Genomic DNA, 19,239 nt, shown 5'->3' on the forward strand with positions numbered 1-19,239 from the left:
GCCGTCCCTCCCAGATACTGGCAAGTCACTACTGTGCCTGTGGTGATTAGCCAACGGCCTGTCCAAGGGGAAGGACGAGACTGGGAAGAATCAGGAAATGGTAACTCTATATTATAATTATTACATAAGAGCCCTGAGCCAACAATCAGGTGGGGCATTCCATCTTTTGAGTTGCCTGCTTGGTTCCTTTCAAGTGTACTTTGCTTCAATAAACTCTCATTTCTGCCTTAAAGCTACTTCTGTCTCTCGGCTGAATTCTTTCTCTCAAGAAGACAAGAATTGAGGACTGTAGACCCAGCCCAGACTCACTGCCAGTAACACTTCTTTGGGTAGACTTCCTGGTGGACAGATTCATCCTCTCCTGGGTGATACTACTGGATGTGAAAGGATGCAGTGGGAGTGGTACAGTCCCCATCTAGGAGATACCATGAGGAGAGAGGGGAGATAAATCAGAGTGGTACTGTCCAGTCCCGCTGTGTTGGTGATGGGAGGAGAGGGATGGGGTTGAAGTGAGAACCTAAACATCCTCATAATCTCCATCAGCACCCCCGCAAGCCATCTTAACTGAAATAATAATAGGTATCAATTAAATAAGTCTCAAGTTGATATGGCTACTAGTTGTTTTCTTTAATATGAGTCAATGAAAACATCTTTTAGAAAATTTTGTTGTTATAATTCTTATGGAAGCATAGTGTTAAGACACATTTCTGACCCTGCCCCAAAACCAGTTTGCTTCCTCTTAGCACCTCAAATAGAAAATTATGGAGATGCCAGTGCCTCTCTGAGAGATATCAGAGGGGCAGAGGTAAGAAGAATCCATATATCCCCTCAGTGGATGAACTGCTACACATTCTGCAACACCCAGTTCAAGTACCTCCTATGAGAAGCCCTCCCTGACTATGGTAGGAGACTCTACGCTAGCTGAAGGACCCTTTGACCCAGCAAGTAGGGAAGACTTTTTTAAAGGGCCTGTTCCTAAGCTCTGGTGTCCTCTATCTTTGTGCCCTCAGATCAGTCACACCCTTTTTGGAGCCCAGTTCAACATTCTGGACATTAGAGGGTTAGAGTCTAATTATCACATAGTTCTCTGTCTTTCCTACAGCCCTGGACTGGATAATTTTTTGTTTGGTGAATGATATGGTTTGACTGTGTCCCCACCCAAATCTCATCTTGAATTGTAGCTCCTATAATTCCCATGTGCTGTGGGAAGGACCTGGTGGGAGATAATTGAATCACAGGGGCAGTTTCCCCTATATGGTTCTCATGGTAGTGAATAAGTCTCATGAGAGCTGATGATTTTATAAGGGGTTTCCCCTTTTGCTTGTCTCTCATTCTCTCTCGTCTGCCACCATGTAAGATGTGTCTTTTGCATTCTGCCTTCCACCATGATTCTGAGGCCTCCCCAGCCCCATGGAACTGTGAGTCCATGAAACCTCTTTTTCTTTATAAGTTACCCAGTCTCAGGTATGTCTTTATCAGCAGCATGAAAACAGACTAATATAGTTAACAAATAAAAGAAGAAATTGAATCAGTGGAAGCTTGCTAGCACACGTATACATATCTCAAAATGTTTCAGGCACAGGAGAGAAAGAGGAGAAAAAGAAAAGGAAAGTGACCTAGTGTTATGTTAAAGGTTTATACTGAAGTGTATGGATGAAATGACATGAAGTCTGGTATTGGCTTTAAAATACTCAACCAATGGGGCTGTTTAACTAGGGGTGGAGAAGTGATGAAATAAAATAGAATGTTGATAACTGTTGCAGCTAAGTTTCGGGTTCATAGGAAGTCACTATTCTATTTGCTCTACTTTGGTGTATATATACATAAAGTTTATAGTGAAAAGGTTTTAAATGAAGAAAAGGATGGAAATATTCACAAGTAACAATATTAACATTAGACAAAATAGATTTCGAAGTATAGAATTTTAAAAGGGATAAACAGAGGGAGTTCTTAATTTAAAACCATGCAAGCCACCAAGAAGATGCACCAATCGTGAGCATTTATATGTGTATGTATATGTGTGTGTGTGTGTGTGTGTGTACTTTTGAAATACATAAAACAAAAACTGACACAATGGGGAAAATTTTACGAGTATTCAGTTACAATGGACGAATAATATATCTCAGACTCTTGTCAGAAACTGAAAGATCAAATAGATGAAATATATAAGATACAAAGACTGGAATAATACAATCAATAAACTTGGTATTTGATATAGCTATATTCAATCTTTATTTTGTACTCAAAAGAATGCACATGTTTGAAACATGAATGAGACACTCTTAAAAATCCTTGCACTAGACTACAAAATAATAAATCTTTAAAATGATATCACAAGGCAATATTTATAACCCACAATGAAATAAAAATGGAGATAAAAGCAAAGAGACGATAAATATTTCAAATACCTGGACATTAAAAACACTCACATACAATTAATACTTGGGTTAAGGAGGAAATTAAAATGGATTACCAACTACCTAGTATTATGAGAGCACTACATATAACATCTCTGGGCTGGGAAGATTAACATACTTACGATTATATCATAAAATGCATTTATTAGTAAACAAGAAATTCTGAAGATGAATTATCTAAACTTTCAGTACACACTGTAGGAAAGGAAAATGAAATATCCACAAAGGAGGTAAATAAATGTTAAAAACAGAAATTAATAAAATAATGAGCAGAACATTACTAATCAAGGAATTGCCTATTGAGAACATGCTGAAATACTCTCTTATATCCATTCATTGGGTAAAAATAAAGCAGTTGGGCAAAATTAAATGTTGGTGAGGATCTCTTATACACTTTTGGTGGGAATATAAATTAGGGAAACTACTTTGGAAAGAAGTTTAGCATTTCCTTCTATAACTGGACATTCACATACCTCATCACACAGCAAGTCCACTCCCAAGAATAGCCCCAAGAGAAGCTCTTGCCCAGGTGCCCCACAAAATATGTAAAAGGACATTCATGAAAGCCTATTAAGGACATAAAAACCTGGACACAAACCAGATGCTCACCAAAGGAGTAAAAATTAACAAACTACAGTAATAGTTAACATGAAGGGATGCTAAGTGAAAAAGTGTAAATTGCCAAAAGATTATATAAAGTATGATATATTCATTACAATATTTTATTATGAACATTTTGGGACATAAAGAAAAGTTAAAAGAATTTAAAAGTGAGTATGCACAAAACCACAACCTAAAAATCCAGAACCAATATTTCAGTATATTTGCTTTATCTCATATCTATTCATAGACATATCTTTCTTTTCATTCGTCAACCCATCTTCTTTTTTTGATGCATTTCAAATTATGTTACAGTCAGCAGCACACAACACCCCTAAAATTTCAACATGCATATCATAAACTAGAGTTTAGTATTTGTTTATATTCTAAGGCAAAATTTACATATAGTAAAACACACAACTCCTATGTGCACTATTTGATGAGATTTAACAAGTGAACACAAACTTCTGGTTTCAGCTCTGACATGTTAAGAGCTTGGAAGTAATCACTCCCATCCTTGCAACAATAATAAAGGCTGAACAAACTGAAACTCAGTGACTTTTCATAGGCCCTCAGAGAGTTTAGGTCACAAGGCAAACTGCCACCCCCAAATCTGGAGAGACAGACAAATACAGAGAATCACAGCTGAGATCAGTTTACTTTACCTGGAGCAGAAGCTGCTGGATCCCTAAGCAGATAGGAACACTTCACTGGTGATTTTGACAAATTGCTGGAGGCTGAGTATGAATTAGCTTGAGAATGAGAAATCTCTTACAGAGGTCTCACGCTTTCCTGGGTTTTACCTCCAGGAAGCCAAAAAGGTCCTCAGGTGACGATCTAAAGACAATCCCCTCAGGTTTCTGCCAAGAGGAGGGTAGGAGGGTAAGAGGGTTCAAGTTGCCATTTTGAAACACACTCAGAGCTTTCTCTCTAACAAAGGACTGCTCTCTAGGGGAAGAAATTTTTCCAGTAACTTGTCTAACTGGGTGAAGGGTACCCAGTCAAAAACGTCCTGTATAATCTAAGGGGAGAAAAAAAGGCTAAGAAATACTTCTGAAGGTCACAGCCCAGGGACTAAGGCCCACAAAAAGAGTGAGATTTAATCATAAGATAATGGAACTTTCCTCTTTTTCACTCCTTACTACTGCAGTATAATAACAGAGAATTAAAACTGAAAGAGCTGCAAGACACAGACCCTATTTAATGAAGGAATTCTTAGGGAAACTCACACACATCAGGGGAGGGAAGAAATAAGAAAGCTGGAGAAACCTGAAGCCTCTGGCATCTAGAACTACAGCAAACATTAAACACAGACCAGCTCTTAGATTAACATAAAACCTCATATTAAACATCTGTATTTGTTAGATACCTAATACATCATGTCCGGCATTCAACAAAAAATGATAAAACCATGCTAAAAGGCAAGAAAAAATATAGTCTGAAGAGGCAAAGCAAGCATCAGAACCAGACTCGGATATGACACAAATTTTGAAATTATCATGTAGGGCATTTAAGAGAACTATGATTAATATGTTAGAGGCTCTAATGTAAAATGTGGACAACATGTGAAAACAAATGGGTAATTTAAGAAGAGAGATAGGAACTCTAAGAAAATCAAGAGGAAATGCTAGAAATAAAAAAAACACTATAACAGAAATGAAAGAATGGCTTTCGTGGGCTCATAAGTAGCCTGGACACAGCAGAGGAAAGAATCAGTGAGCTTGAACAAAGGTCAATAGAAATGTCTTAGACTGAAAAGCAAGGATAAGAAAAAATGATAAAAAAGCACAACAGAATATCCAAGAACTGTGGGATAATTACAAGGAGTGTAAAATATGCACAATTGGAAAGCAAAAAAAGGAGAAAGGAGCAGAAGAGAAATATTTGAATAACTAATGGCAAGAATTCTACAAAATTAATGGCAGGCACTAAACTGCAGATCCAGTAAGCAGGATGTCTTAGTCCATTTAGTGTTGTTATAAAGGAATACCTGAGGCTGGGTTATTTATAAAGAAAAAAAGATTTATTTGGCTCATGACTCGGATGATTGGAAAGTTCAAGATTGGGCATCTACAGCTGGTGAGGGTCTCAGGGTGCCTCTACTCATAGTGGGAAGCTGGCATGTGCAGAAATCACATGGTGAGAGAAGAAGCAAGGGAGAGTGGGTAGGTGCCAGACTCTTTTTAACAACCAGCTCTTCTGGAAACTAATAGAGTGAGAATTCACTGACCGCTGAGAGAGAGAGCATTAATCTATTCACGAGGGATCCACCTCCATGACCCAAACACCTCCCGTAAGGCCCCTCCCCCAACACTGGGGATCAAATTTCAACATCAGGTTTGGAGGGAACAAACATTCAAACCATAGCACGGGATAAATACCAAAACAATCTACACTAGTCATATGATAGTCACACTGAAGAAAACCAACAACAGAAAATATTGAAATAATCCAGAGGAGGGGGAATCTTACCACTAGAAGAACAAGATTAAGAATTACATTGGAGTACCTGTTGGAAACCATGAAAACAGTAAGAGAGTGGAAAGGCACATTTAAAGTGTCAAAATAAAAAATCCAACAACCTAAATTCTAGATCCAGTGAAATTATCCTTTGAAAATGAAGGAGAAATAAAGACTTTCTCAGATAAATAAACACTGAAGAAATTCATTGCCAGTAGATCTGCCTTGCAAGAAATGTTGAAAGGGGTTCCTCAGAAAGAAGGAAAATAATATAGGTCAGAAACTCAGATCTACTAGGAAGAGTGTCAGAGGAAGAATAAAGTTAAAATAAAGTATTTTATTTTTCTTATTCTTCATTGATCTAATAGACAACTGTTCAAAGTAATGTATTATATGATTATAGCATATTTATAAGTGAAATAAATGACAGCAATGTTATAAAGGATGAGAGGAAGGAATTGGGAATACTCAGCTATAAAATACCTGTACTACCCATGAAGCAGTACAGTGTTAGTTGAAAGTGGACTTAGATTAGTTGTAAATGTATATTGAAAAGTCTACGGCAACTGCTAAAAAATTTTTTTTAAAGTGTGATTGACAGAGGAGAGAGGAGAGATGATGGAATCATATAAAATGATTAATTAAAACCAAAGAAGGCAGAAAAAAGGGGAAGATAAAAAAGGAAAAAGTGTAAGTACAATAAATAGAAAACAGTTTAAAAGATGGTAGATAATTAAACTACATCAATCATCACCTTAAATGTTGTATTAGTCTGTTTTCACACTGCTATAAAGAACTGCCCAACACTGTGTAATTTATAAAGGAAAGAGGTTTAATTGATTCACAGTTCAGCATGGTTGGGGAGGCCTCAGGAAACTTACAATTATGGCAGAAGGTGAAGCGGGAGCAAGGCACCTTCTTTGCAAGGTGCCAGGAAGGAGAATGAACACAGGAGGAACTACCACACACTTATAAAACCATCAGATCTTGTGAGAACTCACTCACTATCACCAGAACAGCATGGGGGGAACCATCCCCATGATTCAATTGCCTCCACCTGGTCTCTCCCTTGACATGTGAGGATTATGGGGACTACAATTCAAGATGAGATTTTGGGTGGGGGACACAGCCAAACCATATCAAATGTGAATCATATAAATACACCAATTAAAAAACAGGGAGTGTCAGAGTGTATAAAAAACCAAGACCCAACTATATGCCAATCTATAAGAAGCCCACTTTACATATAAGTATACAGATAGTTTAAAAGTAAGGCGATAAAGAAAGGTATATCATGCTAACACTAAGTTTAGAGCATTCTAATTTAGGAACATTAAACAAAAACATTCCTAAATGAAATATTAGCAAATAGATTCCAATAGTACATTAAAATAATAATAATATATCTGTACATCTATTATGTATCAATAATTTTTTTAAAGAATAATACATCATAACTAAGTAGGACTATATTAGGATTAAAGGGGAGTTTTAAAATTTGGCAGTATATTAATGTCATATTAACTGAATTAAACACAGGCAAAATTCATTGAGAGAAAAACCAATACACAGGAATTTAATAACATGAAAGCATGCTCAACCATCCTCATACTAAGACAAAAGTAAATTAAAACTACACTTGAGATGTCATTTCCCACCTCCCAGACTGGCAAAATCTAAAAGCTTAACAACCCATTCTTTTGGTGAAATTATTAGAAAACTAATACTCTCATCTATTGCTGGGATAAGTCACAACAATACAATCCTATGGAGATGAATGTGGCAATATTCAATAGTTCAGGTGTTTCTCAGTAGAGCTCAAATAAATCAATGAAATCAAGTCATCAGCATGATTCCAGTCACTAGAATCAAGAAGCATGAAGATATTAGATTAGAAGTAAGAAAAAAATGTGCTTTCAGAGCCAAGACAAAGATCTGAGGACCAGTATATCTGACATACTGCAATTGGGGAAGAAAACTGGAATTGATGAGTATAGATTATGTGTCCAGGAGTTCTAGTAGAATATTATAGCAGTACTTATTTATGCAGCCAACAGACACATGAAAAAAAATGCTTATCATCACTAGCCATCAAGAGAAATGCAAATCAAAACCACAATGAGATACCATCTCACACCAGTTAGAATGGCGATCATTAGAAAGTCAGGAAACAACAGGTGCTAGAGAGGATGTGGAGAAATAGGAACACTTTTACACTGTTGGTGGGATTGTAAACTAGTTCAACCATTGTGGAAGACAGTGTGGTGATTCCTCAAGGATCTAGAACTAGAAATACCATTTGACCAAGCCATCCCATTACTGGGTATATACCCAAAGGATTATAAATCATACTGCTATAAAGACACATGCACACGTATGTTTACTGCAGCACTATTCACAATAGCAAAGACTTGGAACCAACTCAAATGTCCATCAATGATAGACTGGATTAAGAAAATGTGGCACATATACACCATGGAATACTATGCAGCCATAAAAAAGGATGAGTTCATGTCCTTTGTAGGGACATGGATGCAGCTGGAAACCATCATTCTCAGCAAACTACTGCAAGAACAGAAAACCAAATACCACACGTTCTCACTCATAGGTGGGAATTGAACAATGAGATCACTTGGACACAGGAAGGGGAACATCACACACTGGGGCCTGTTGTGAGGTGGGGGGAGAGGGGAGGGATAGCATTAGGAGATATACCTAATGTAAATGATGAGTTAATGTGTGCAGCACACCAACATGGCACACGTATACATATGTAACAAACCTGCACATTGTGCACATGTACCCTAGAACATAAAGTGTATGTGTATGTGTATGTATATATATATATAAAAAGATTAAAGCACACACACTAAAAAAAAAAAAAGAAAAAGAAAAAAAGATAAGTAGGCTGGGTAAAATCTTACAGCTTAGTCATTTTTAAGCTACTTATGAATATTTGGTTAGAGTCACTGTGTTTTGGCTATTCATATTTGAATGCATGAAGAAATGTTAATTCTGTGTTAAAACTGAAAATTAAAATTTATTCAAAAAAAGAATATTTTAGCAAGCATTTATCATTTATTCATTGCACTGATATTTCTTAAGCACTAATTGTGTGTTATGCAATGTATCTGCAAACAGAAAAGCAGTAAATCTGATGCTGGGACATGACTATAATTATTCTCAAAAAAATCCCCTACATGGACAGGTAGGGAAAACTCTTTAACAAAAAATGCCAGCTAATACGGAAAAATAATAGAATTAGAGAAGCACATTTTGCCACCCTAAAGTTAATAATTATTTTAGGCAAAGATCATCAATGGACCCAAATTAAGGCTGTTGAGGTAGAAATAATTTGGAAAAGGTTTACTGGAAGCCAAATGTGAGAATCAACCCAGGAAGACACACCAACAGAGTTGATCATGTTCAAGTTTACTATAGGCTGAAAAGCTTTTATGGGAAAATTTAGAAGAAGGGAGAAGGACTCTTCATGTCAGAGTTGTCCTTTTTATTGGAGGGTATAATATAGAGGTTATAATCATTAACTATAGATTAAAACACATAGGCTAAAATGTTCTACATGTAAGACAAGCAGTAAAACTTTATGACTTAGCAAAAAATTTGTAAAACATGATGATTAAGACACAAATTAGTGTCCTTTTTAGTGTCAGTAGGTTATGTATTAATCAATTTGTCAATAGCTTGAGGAACTCATACGATTTTTTACTCCAGGGACAGGAAGTAAGCCATGAATTCTAAGACTTCCCCAGGTGGGTTAATTTGGAAGCCTGCTAAATGTGACCTGTTGGTTATAAGTGCTAAAACCATTTTTGTGAATGCTTCTTGGGGAATAGATTATTCACAGGGTTCCCAAAGAATGACCCTACAGCTAAATACAAAGGGCAGAGGTGGCTTTTTTTTACAATGGAGAGATTTGGTGGACCATCCCTTAACCAAGAAGTCAAACTTAGTATAATATTACCAACAGAGTGAACTGACACATGCCTCTAGATATGACTTACCAAGAGGGACACAGCACCCATGTAGTTTTCTTTTCCAAGTCATTTGGCCTGAATCTAAGAAAACAGTTAGAAATGCAGAACCATCTGTAACTGTAACCATCTGTAACAATTGACATCAGCCCTTCAAAAATATTAACAACGTGACAGACAAAAAAGGCTGGGAAACTATTATAGGTTAAGACTAAAGAAGAGATTAGAGACTAAGGAGATATGACAACCAAATGCAATGCATGAACCCTGTTTGGATACAGGATTTTTTTTTTAAGTTGTAAAAACAAAATTGGAGCTAACTAGAAAGAAATGGAATTTGGACTGTATAATATTTCTGTATCATTGTTAAATTTCTTAGGTGTGATGAGATTTTTTTGCGGGGGAGGTGTCATGGAACTGTTCTGTATGCAGGTGGTGGCGATGGTTACACAAATCTACACATGAATTAAAATTTATGAAACTGGGCTGGGTGTGGTGGCTCATGCCTGTAATCCCAGAACTTTGGGAGGCCAAGGCAGGAGGATTGCTCGAGGCCAGGGGTTTGAGGCTGCAGTGAGCCATGATCGTGCTACTGAACTTTAGCTTGGGCAAGAGAGCAAGACCTCCACTCAAAAATAAATTAATTAGGCTGGGCATGGTGGTTTATGCCTGTAATCCCAGTACTTTGGGAGGCTGAGGCAGGAGGATCACTTGAGGTTAGGAGTTAATGACCAGCCTGGCCAACATGGTGAAACTCCATCTCTACTAAAAAAATACAAAAGTTAGCTGGGCATGGTGGTGGGCACCTATAATCCCAGGTACTCAGGTGGCTGAGGCAGGAGAATGGCTTGAACCTGGGAGGTGGACGTTGCAGTGAGCTGAGATCAGGCCACTGTACTCTAGCTTGGGTGGCAGAGCCAGACTCCATCTCAAAAATAAATAAATAAGGTAATTAATTAATTAAAATGTACACCAAAAAGTCAATTTTACTGTATGATAATTAAAAAATAAAAATGTAAATAGTTTTAAAAAGCCTCTCAAATTTCTTAGGGGTGAGAATGGGCTTGTGGCTATGAAAGAAAATGTCGTTATTCTTAGGAGAGTGGAAATATACACAGATGGAGCCAAATGAGAAAAAGCAGAGACTTTTCAGAGCTTACTATAGTAAGGTATTGAGCCATTATCACTTGGCGTTTGTCAAAGGCTCAAAGGCAGGCAGGAGAATGAGAAAGCTTAATACATAGTAGAAAAAGGGGAAGGCTTCAGGTGTGTCCTGTAGAAAAAGGGGAAGGCTTCAGGTGTGTCCTGATTGGAGGGTGTTGGAGTGCACAAGCTGGAGATGGACTGACTGAAGTGGGGCATCCTATGCGATTGATTTGGGAGGTAGATTCGGCTTTTTCTGGTTGGTCCTGAGTTGGAAATTGGGTTAAAAAAAATGAGAAGCTGGATGTCATCAACCAAATCCTGACCATCTGGGCTGACTGCTACTGAGGTTGTGGTTTGGCTTCCCAGGCTTATTGCTGTAGAGGTTGTAGGTCAGGATTCTATTGTTATATACGGTCTGGTCATTGCCTGTTTGTATATTCATTCCCTCAGGAGATACATGCTGAGGATATATCCTTGAAGGAGCATGATGTCTGCAGCTTACTGTACAAAGGTATTGTAAAACAAACACGGGGGAGTCCTCAGTTTCTCTGTTGCCTTCTACCTTGCACCTTCATCCTTTTTTGCTATCTCTCCCCTGCCCCCATGAGCTCTGACTAGCAGATAAGCCACAATGTTTACAAAAATAATACTCTGAAAATACTGTTCTGAAGGGTTCTGACTGAGCAAGGGGCACAAAAACAGGAACGACCCTGCCACCAACTACGAGTTTCACTTAAAGTCAAAAACTGCTACCCAGGCCAGGCATGGTAGCTCACAATTATAATCCTAGCACTTTGGGAGGCTGAGGCAGGAGGATCGCTTGAGGACAGGAGTTTGATACCAGCCTGGGCAACATAGCGAGACCCCCGTCTCTCTCTAGCGTGTGTGTGTGTGTGTGTGTGTGTGTACACATTCTTCAAAAGCAAGAACGCATACTCCACTTTCCCTCATAAAAACCCTGACCCTGTTTCAATCAGGACATTACCTGATGCACCTCAGCTGAATAAAGCCTTTAAGCTCTATAGCAGTCACTTCAATCATTTTCTTTTGACTCTGTTTTTAAATGATGGGGCCTGTATATATGCATACAGAAATATAAGGCAAATATGACATAGATGAACAGTTGTTACTCCTAGGTGGAGGGTATTTGAATATTCATAGTGCAATTCTTTCAACTTTTGTGTAGGTGTGAAAATTTTCCAATAAAAAGCTGGGTGTAAAATAAATAAGTTATTATTGCTTGCTATCTACTGAAGTATGTAAATGGTTGTGGCTATTGGTCCTGAGGTCACTGCTCAGCCATTGAACCTGATACTTTTCACAAAGTTGTCTTTGACTTCTGTCTGTGGAAGACTTTGTAAAATGTTTTCCCCTACTAAAGGGAGGCACATAAGACAAGAGTGACCAGGAGACCTTGCCTGTGGATTAATTCTTGCATCCGCTCTATGACACAGGTGCTCATCATTATGTCCTTAGCTGCAGATATAAAAATACTCAGATTGTGCATTCTTTTTGGTTTTCAACTGGGTACCCACATAAATGTAAAGAATGCCGACTGACCTCTCTATTTAAAGTGGCAGTTCTGTAAATCAGTATATGGAAGAAATATCTGCACTCCTATGTTTGTTGCAGCACTGTTTACAATAGCTAAGATTTGGAACCCACCTAAAGGTCCATCAGCAGATGAATGGATAAAGAAAACATGGTACTTATACATAATGGAGTACTATTTAGCCATAAAAGGAATGAGATCCAGTCTTTGCAACAACATGGATGGAACTGGAGATCATTATGTTAAGTGAAATAAGCAAGGCACAGAAAGACAAACATCGCATGTTCTCACTTATTTGTGGGAGCTATAAATCAAAACAATTACACTTACGGAGACAGAGAGTAGAAGGATGGTTACCAGAGGCTGGGAAGGATAATGGGGGGCTGGTGGGGAGGTGGGAATGGTTAGCAGGTACAAGATATATAGTTAGAAAAAACGAATAAGATCTACTATTTGATAGCACAATAGGGTGACTATAGTCAATAATCACTTAATCGTACATTTTAAAATAAAAGAGTGTAATTGGGCCGGGCGCAGTGGCTCACGCCTGTAATCCCAGCACTTTGGGAGGCCGAGGCGGGCGGATCACGAGTTCAGGAGATTGAGACCATCCTGGCTAACACGGTGAAACCCCGTTTCTATTAAAAATACAAAAAAAACAAAATTAGCTGGGCGTGGTGGCGGGCACCTGTAGTCCCAGCTACTAGGGAGGCTGAGGCAGGAGAATGGTGTGAACCTGGGAGGTGGAGCTTGCAGTGAGCCGAGATCGTGCCACTGCATTCCAGCCTGGGCGACAGAGTGAGCCTCCATCTCAAAAAAAAAAAAAAAAAAAGAGTGTAATTGGATTGTTTGTAACTCAAAGGATAAATGCTTCCTGGGATGGATATCCCATTCCCCATGATGTGCTTATTTCACATTGCATGTCTGTATCAAAATATCTTGTGTGCCCTATAAATATATACACCTACTATGTACCCACAAAAATTTAAAACATAATTTTTTTTTGAGATGGAGTCTTGCTCTGTCACCCAGGTTGGAGTGCAGTGTCAGAATCTTGACTCACTGCAACCTCCACCTCCAGGGTTCAAGCAATTATCTGCCTTAGCTTCCCGAGTAGCTGGGATTACAGGTGCCTGCCACCATACCTGGTTAATTTTTGTATTTTTAGTAGAGACGGGGTTTCACCATCTTGGCCAGGCTGGTCTTGAACTCCTGACCTCATGATCCACCCGCCTTGGCCTCCCAAAGTGCTGGGATTACAGGTGTGAGCCACTGTGCCCAGCCAATTTTTTTTTTTAAATAAAAACTAAAAACATAAAGTAGCAGTTCTCCCAGCATCTCCAACTCATATCACTCCCCTATAACATCCCCTCTTTAGCAGTTATCACCTTTGTAATTTGCTCTTTTAAAATGCTTATTGCCTCTATTCCCTGCTAGGATGTTAACTCCATGAAGTTAGGGATTTGGGGACTGTTTTGTTGCACCAAACATCAAGTACCAAGAACAGTGCCTGATGGTCAATTCATCAAGTATATATAAGTTCTCCATCTCTTTGTTATTTCATGCATTACTTATACCAAATTAATTTTATTATAGCAGTCATGCCATGAAGAGATGCCTGCAGAGTCTTTTGGGGAAATCATTAATATTTTAAGAAAATGACTCTGATGTGTGTATTTTGCTGCCCTCTACATTGTATAATAAAGATACTAGAAATAAAGCAGTTGATTACTCCATATATGTAAGAAGCAGAAATCACTGCGGTATATCAGCATGAACAAGTAAATGAACAAACAGTAAACAAATAAAATAATTTCTGATACAAAGGAAGGCTATGAAGAAAACTGAAGCCTGGTGAAGAGCTCGAGTGTTGGGATAGACCAGCGAAGAAGGACCTCTGAAGAAGAGACATTTGAGCAGGTAAGTGACTCGGTAGAGTGACCCATGGAGCCAGGGGCAGCAGTAAATGTCAAGGCCATGGAGCGCCTGCCTCCCTGTTCATCCCATCACTAGGTGGCATCTCTGGGCTGGAGCCAAATGTTTTCTTGCCCCATTAAAGGGAGAGATGCCACTTTTCTCCATACAGATTTTTTCTTTTTATCATTCAGATATTTATCTGTATTAGTCAGGGTTCTCTAGAGGGACAGAACTAGTAGGTGAGAGATATATATATACATATATATATGTGTGTGTGTATATATACATATATATGTGTGTGTATATATATACATATATATGTGTGTGTATATATATATACATATATATGTATATATATACACATATATATGTGTGTATATATATACATATATATGTGTGTATATATATACATATATATGTGTGTATATATATATACATATATATATGTGTGTATATATATACATATATATATGTGTGTGTATATATATATATGAGTTTATTAAGTAGTATTAACTCACACAATCGCAAGGTCCCACAATAGGCTGTCTGCAAGCTGAGGAGCAAGGAAGCCAGTCCGAGTCCCAAAGTTGAAGAACTTGGAGTCTGATGTTCGAGGGCAGGAAGCATCCAGCAGGGGAGAAAGATATAGACTAGGAAGCTAAACCAGTCTAGCCTCTTCACGTTTTTCTGCCTGCTTTATATCCTGGCTGCGCTGGCAGCTCATTAGATGGTGCCCACCCAGATTAAGGGTGGGTCGGCCTTCTCCAGCCCACTGACTCAAATGTTAATCTCCTTTTGCAACACCCTCACAGATACACCCAGGATCAATACTTTGCATCCTTCAATCCAATCAAGTTGACACTCAATATTAACTATCACATTATATAACATATTAGTTTTCCCAATTAATTTAAATATTTAGTTACTTTTAATTATCTAATTAGCTATGATCGTGCCACTGCATCCCAGCCTGAGCAACAGAGTGAGACTCAGTCTCTAAAATGAATGAGTGAATGAATGAATATATGCACCTACCACCCAAAAGAAAAGGTACAGACTTGATGATAATCTCTACCTATCCATGGAGTCCCCCAATTAGTTGCCTTGCCCCCACCCTCAACTGAGGTAAATATCATCCTGAATCCCAAGTTCATCGTTTTTAAATTTCTTTTTAATGTAATTTTATTGCAACTACACAAAATCCTAAATAGTTCATATCCTTTATATTAGTAGCTTTTTTTTTTTTTTTTTTTTTTTTTTTTAAGAGACAGGGTCTTGCTCTGTCACCCAGGTTGGAGTGCAGTGGCACTATCATAGGTCACTGCAGCCTTGAACTCCTCAAGAGGCTCAAGGGATCCTCCCACCTCAGCCTCCTGAGTAGCTGTGATTACAGGCACACACCACCACACCTGGCTAATTTTTAAAATTTTTGTAGGGACGGGGATCTCACTTTATTGCCCATGCTGGTCTTGAACTCCTGGCTTCAAGAGATCATCCCACCTTGGCCTCCCAAAGTGCTGGGATTACAGGCATGAGCCACTGTGCCCAGCCTATATTAGTAGCTTTTAAGTTTATAAAAGTGTGTTAAGTTTTATATAATCTTTTGGGATTATAGTTCCTCCCCCTTAATATTCATTCATATTGTTGGGTGTTGTTCTAGTTCATTCATTATGACTCCTGTTGATGAGCATCATTTTTGTTTCCAGGTTTTCCTGTTGTGAACAGGATGCCATGCTGGTATGGTTTGAATATTTGTCCCCTCCAAAACTCATGTTGAAATTTAATCCCCAATGTAGCCGTATTGAGAGGTGGGGCCTTCAAGAGGTGACTGAGTGTTGAGGTCTCTGCCCTGCCCTTATGAATGGATTAATCCATTAATGAGTTAGTGGACTAATGGGTTATCATGGGAGTGGAACTAGTGACTTTATAAGAAAAGGAAGAGAGGCCGGATGCAGTGGCTCACACCTGTAATCCCAACACTTTGGGAGACTGAGGTGGGCAGAGCACAAGGTCAGGAGTTCAAGACCAGCCTGACCAACATGGTGAAACCCCGTCTCTACTAAAAATACAAAAATTAGCCGGGCATGGTGGCACATGCCTATAATCCCAAGTACTCAGGAGGCTCAGGCAGAAGAATCGCTTGAACCCGGGAGGCAGAGGTTGCAGCCAGCCAAGATCGCACCACTGGACTCCAGCCTGGGCGACAGAGAAAGAATCCGTCTCAAAAAAAAAAAAAAACCAAAAAAGAAGAAGAGGAAGAGAGACCTTAGCTAGCATGCTCAGCCCCTTCCCTGTGCTACCTTGGGACTCTGCAGACTCCCTACCAGAAAGAAGGCCCTCACCAGTTACAGCCCTTCAATCTTGGACTTCTCAGCCTCCAGAACTGTAAGAAATAAATTCCTTTTCTTTAGAAATTACCCAGTTTCAGGTATTCTGTTGTAAGCAACAGAAAACAGACTAAGAAACATACATATCCTAGGTTTCTTGTGCAAGTGTTTCTCTTGGCTACATTCATGAGAGTGGACTTACTGGATTGTAAGGCATGTATATATTCACTGTAGGAGAAAATGCAAAAATATTTTCTAAAGTGGTTGCACTGATTTACATTCCTTCAACAGGGCAAAAAGATCCTGTTGGCCCACATACTCTCCAACTCTTGGTATTATCAGACTTTTACGTTTTTGCAATTTGAATGGGTATAAAATGTCATTTTATCAGATCTTGATTTGTATTTCCCTAATCACAAATAACTTTGAACATCTCTTTATATGTTTGCTGGTTCTATATTTCCTTCTTCTCTGAAGTGGTCTAACAGAACTTTTTTTTGGTACCATTATGACATCCAAGAACACTAACAGTGATTCTTGGCACTCTATTAGAAGTGCATGCATGCCAAATATGCTTCCACTGATTCCATTTCTTCTTTCATTTATTCATTCAACAAACATTTGCCCAGACCAGGGATGCAAGGGCAGAATGACAAGCTGGAATAATCAAAGTTCAACTACTATGGTTCGAATGTTTGTCTCCTCTGAAACTCATATTGAAATTGTCATTGTAACAGTATTAGGAGGTGGGGCCTTTAAAAAGTGAATAGGTCATGGAGGCTCCATTCTCATAAACTGATTAATGCTGTCACTGAGGGAGAGGGTTAGTCGCCTCAAGAGTGGGTTGTTATAAAGTGAGCCCAGTCCCTTGTGCTTTCTCTTTGTTCATACACTTGCTTGTCCTCTTGTCCTCTGCCATGGAATAATGTAGCAATAAGGCCCTCACCAGATGCTGGCACGACGTTGGACTTCCCAATCTCCAGAACTATGAGCCAAATAAGCTTCTTTTCTTTATAAATTACCCAATTCTGTTATAGTAGCAGAAAATGGACAAAGATACCAACTCTCTAAGAAAATAAAAATGAAATTGGACTATAAAAATCTGCCTTGCTATTCATCAGGATGGAAGAACAGACACATATAAAGCCAAATGCAAAATTCACAAGAAACATTTCTTTTAAGGACATGCTGCAGTTGTAATGCCATAAAGAACCCCTACTTTAAATGCCTATTGCTTTCTTAGTCAATGAGAAACTTTGTTCTCTACAATCATAGACTATCAGAAACTTTGCTGTTTGAAATGATATCAGTAAGAGTGAAACATCTGACTCATGGGAGATTCTAAGTCACTACCAGACAGAGAAGCAAGATTCAATTTTCAACCCAGGTGCAAAGCTTTAGGCAAGAGTTATCTGGGGACACAAAATTCTACATCTAAATTGTTCCCAAGGAAACAACACTCTGGGTTCACTTCACAGTTGAGACCTATCAATGACCCTTTATATACAGCCCTGCTTTGCTTTGAACCCACTAAAACACTGCTTTATTTAAATTTCATCTGAACTCCACTATTCCTCAAAATCCCATAAGAAATCTATCTTTTCCTTTGCTTACTGAGCTGCCCATGGTGCCCCTGGTGTGCAGTCTCCCTTATTGATTGCTGGATCTGTCAGACTACAAATTAGTTTGAGACTAACTGGACTAGGACACCTCTAACCTTCAAGATTGTTAAACCGAGGACCAGAGGGGATAAGACTGGATTGAAAGCCCCCAGCAAGTCCACACTTCAGCCTACACCAGGTCCTCTCAAAATATTTTTTTCACCTGAGGATTCAGAAAGGCTTTCAGGAGGGCACACAGGCTTCTAGCTGTCAGGAGGATTCTCTGGAGGAGGAGATATTTGAACTTGGTTTTGAAGGAAGAATAGGCATTCCTAGGTGAAGGGCTGCACGACTTCTTCCCCTTCTGCTCCAGTGACATCTCCCAGAGGGCAGTGGCATCTCCAGAATTTACACATTGGAGGTGGTATGGGGCAGCAAACTGGTTGAAGGGTATAAGCAGAGCCTTGTATTAAAGCTACATTTCAAAAGTAAGGGCACCATGACCGCATATATTTTACTTCATGAGGAAATAAAAATAATAAAGTTTCCTAAATATTTTTATTGACATATTGCATTGGACTAAGGGCACATTAAAAATTATTAGTATTGATACATAGTCCCTTTTTAGTTGGGGTAGATGGAGTGGGAGATAAGGTAGATTGCTGGAGCATTCAAACCCCGCATCCAAGCCCCACAGGCACAGCAGGAGGGGAACCCAGCACTCTGAGTTCTCCCCTTTTCCCACCTCATGGCATATCCTAGGAGGGCTTGCACAGCCCTGATTTCTCCTCCTCCTTCCCTTGTGGTATGTCCTAGGAAAAGCCTGTAACCAGCCTGACGTCTCCCCGCTTCTCATCCTGTGGTATCTGCCAGGAGATAGCCGCAGCCGCCCGATTCTTTCCAAGAGGCCCTTCAGTGTCTTGGAACGGTATGACACAGATTCGTAGACTACAGATCCAAAGACCCCTACTCCAGTTAGCCTGCCCAGAGAAACGTCCCCACCCCTGCTCCCCGCCACCAGCGGGACAGCTACACCTGAGTTTAGAGCAGACAGCCTGCTCTGTGAGTTTAGAGGTGTCCTCATCCTCAATACGGAATGGACACTCCTCCAACATGGTGTACCCCATGGGGAAGCGCGACGTGGGCGCGGCCATGTTCCCCACCTGACCACGCCGCCGAGGGTCACCCAACGTCCCAAAGCACCACTTCCGTAACTTCTCCATGTTG

General features: G+C 39.3%; 1 protein-coding gene and 1 long non-coding RNA gene across 2 annotated transcripts in view; both read right to left on the reverse strand.

Moving 5' to 3' along the window:
* The window catches only part of LOC144338589 (uncharacterized), a 117,262-nt gene extending 111,804 nt beyond the window's left edge, over nucleotides 1–5,458 (reverse strand). The window contains exon 1 of the long non-coding RNA XR_013412831.1: nucleotides 3,683–5,458. This is a non-coding gene — a long non-coding RNA (uncharacterized LOC144338589). The remainder of the gene's footprint in view (nucleotides 1–3,682) is intronic.
* Nucleotides 5,459–14,723: 9,265 nt separating this feature from the next.
* LOC712954 (uncharacterized) lies at nucleotides 14,724–19,235 on the reverse strand. The gene is given in 6 exon segments (XM_077988626.1): nucleotides 14,724–18,905; nucleotides 18,907–18,982; nucleotides 18,985–19,067; nucleotides 19,069–19,106; nucleotides 19,108–19,214; nucleotides 19,217–19,235. Coding segments are annotated over 6 exon segments (702 nt in total). The 3' UTR covers nucleotides 14,724–18,526.
* Nucleotides 19,236–19,239: the final 4 nt, after the last annotated feature.

This window comes from Macaca mulatta, chromosome X, assembly GCF_049350105.2.
Source record: "Macaca mulatta isolate MMU2019108-1 chromosome X, T2T-MMU8v2.0, whole genome shotgun sequence".
NCBI lineage: Eukaryota > Metazoa > Chordata > Mammalia > Primates > Cercopithecidae > Macaca > Macaca mulatta.